General features: G+C 39.4%; 1 protein-coding gene across 4 annotated transcripts in view; it reads left to right on the top strand.

Moving 5' to 3' along the window:
• Positions 1–1,102, top strand: part of LOC119362317 (beta-glucosidase 5-like) — a 7,589-nt gene that overhangs the window by 4,903 nt on the left and 1,584 nt on the right. For all 4 annotated transcript variants that reach the window (XM_037627513.1, XM_037627514.1, XM_037627515.1 and 1 more), the window contains one exon: positions 966–994. In XM_037627513.1, coding sequence (XP_037483410.1) covers positions 966–994 — 29 coding nt within the window. The remainder of the gene's footprint in view (positions 1–965; positions 995–1,102) is intronic.

Here is a 1,102-nt window from a genome sequence, read left to right as displayed (position 1 = left end):
GGGGGGTACCCTGCTGAGGCTGCAAGTGACACTATTTTGCTGGTCTGCTATGCTGCTGTCGGCGCTACTTTGCTGGTATCGCTGTGCTGCTGCTGCTGCTGCTACTTTGCTGTTGCTGCTGTTTTGCTGAGAGTTGAGAGTGAGAGATGAGAGAAACGGAAGATGGTGAGTGAGAGGGAGACGGTATTTCAGAGATGAAGAGTGAGAGAGAAATAGAATTACAGAGGGATGTGTTGTTGAGAGTGACAGAGATTAAATTACAGATGATGATAGCTTGAGATAGATTGTTGATTCATTGGTTTTTTATGTTCTTGTGTAATTGTGGTGCTTGGTGTTGTTTGTTTGTCGGGCAAAGATGAATCACTACATTGATTTGTTGAACGAGCAGAACACCAGTGCTATGTTTCACTTTGAATTTTAAAATTTGGATTTGAATGTTATTGAAGTGTGTGATGTTAAAATGCGAGAAGTATTATATCTATGCGAAATTGAAGTTTAATTACAGTGTATATGCACACACATCGGATAAATAGGAGAAGGAAATTATAAAGGAAGTAGTTTTTAGGGAATCTGAGTTTGCACACTATCTCTCGAGCCTTCAAAAAATTATAAAGGCTACCTTTTTCAGTTCTAAAGGATTCATTTTTTGAGAGAATCTGCTGGAGTTGCTCAAATTAGGTGGAGCTGGCTAAGGCTGGCTGTGCCTAGCAGATGGGTTAGCGACTCACATGTCATGAATTATCCAAAAATATAGCTGTCTAGTCTCTCTCTAAAAGGTATAGTTTCTCCATCGAGTTATATCGTTTTACCATAGTTTTCTAGACGACAACACTGTTGTTTGACCATTTTGATCCAATGTTTTTCTTCATAACCTTAGTAAACGAATACAATTTTTTCTCCAACAATTCTACTTTGCAGTTATGTGCCTTGGTTACCCTAACTAGATATTTGTTTCTATTCTGCAGCTTCTAGGACAGAACCGCCAGCTGGGCAGGTAAAACCATGTCATCAATGCTTTTTGTGAAGAGTTGCCAACTCCAGTTCTTTGATTTTTTTTTGTTTGTGCACCTATGAGCCACTTGGGATGATCTGAAGTGTGTGT

The sequence above is a fragment of the Triticum dicoccoides genome, chromosome 2B (assembly GCF_002162155.2).
Source record: "Triticum dicoccoides isolate Atlit2015 ecotype Zavitan chromosome 2B, WEW_v2.0, whole genome shotgun sequence".
NCBI classification, from domain to species: Eukaryota; Viridiplantae; Streptophyta; class Magnoliopsida; order Poales; family Poaceae; genus Triticum; species Triticum dicoccoides.
This window is presented reverse-complemented; position numbering and strand designations above follow the sequence as displayed.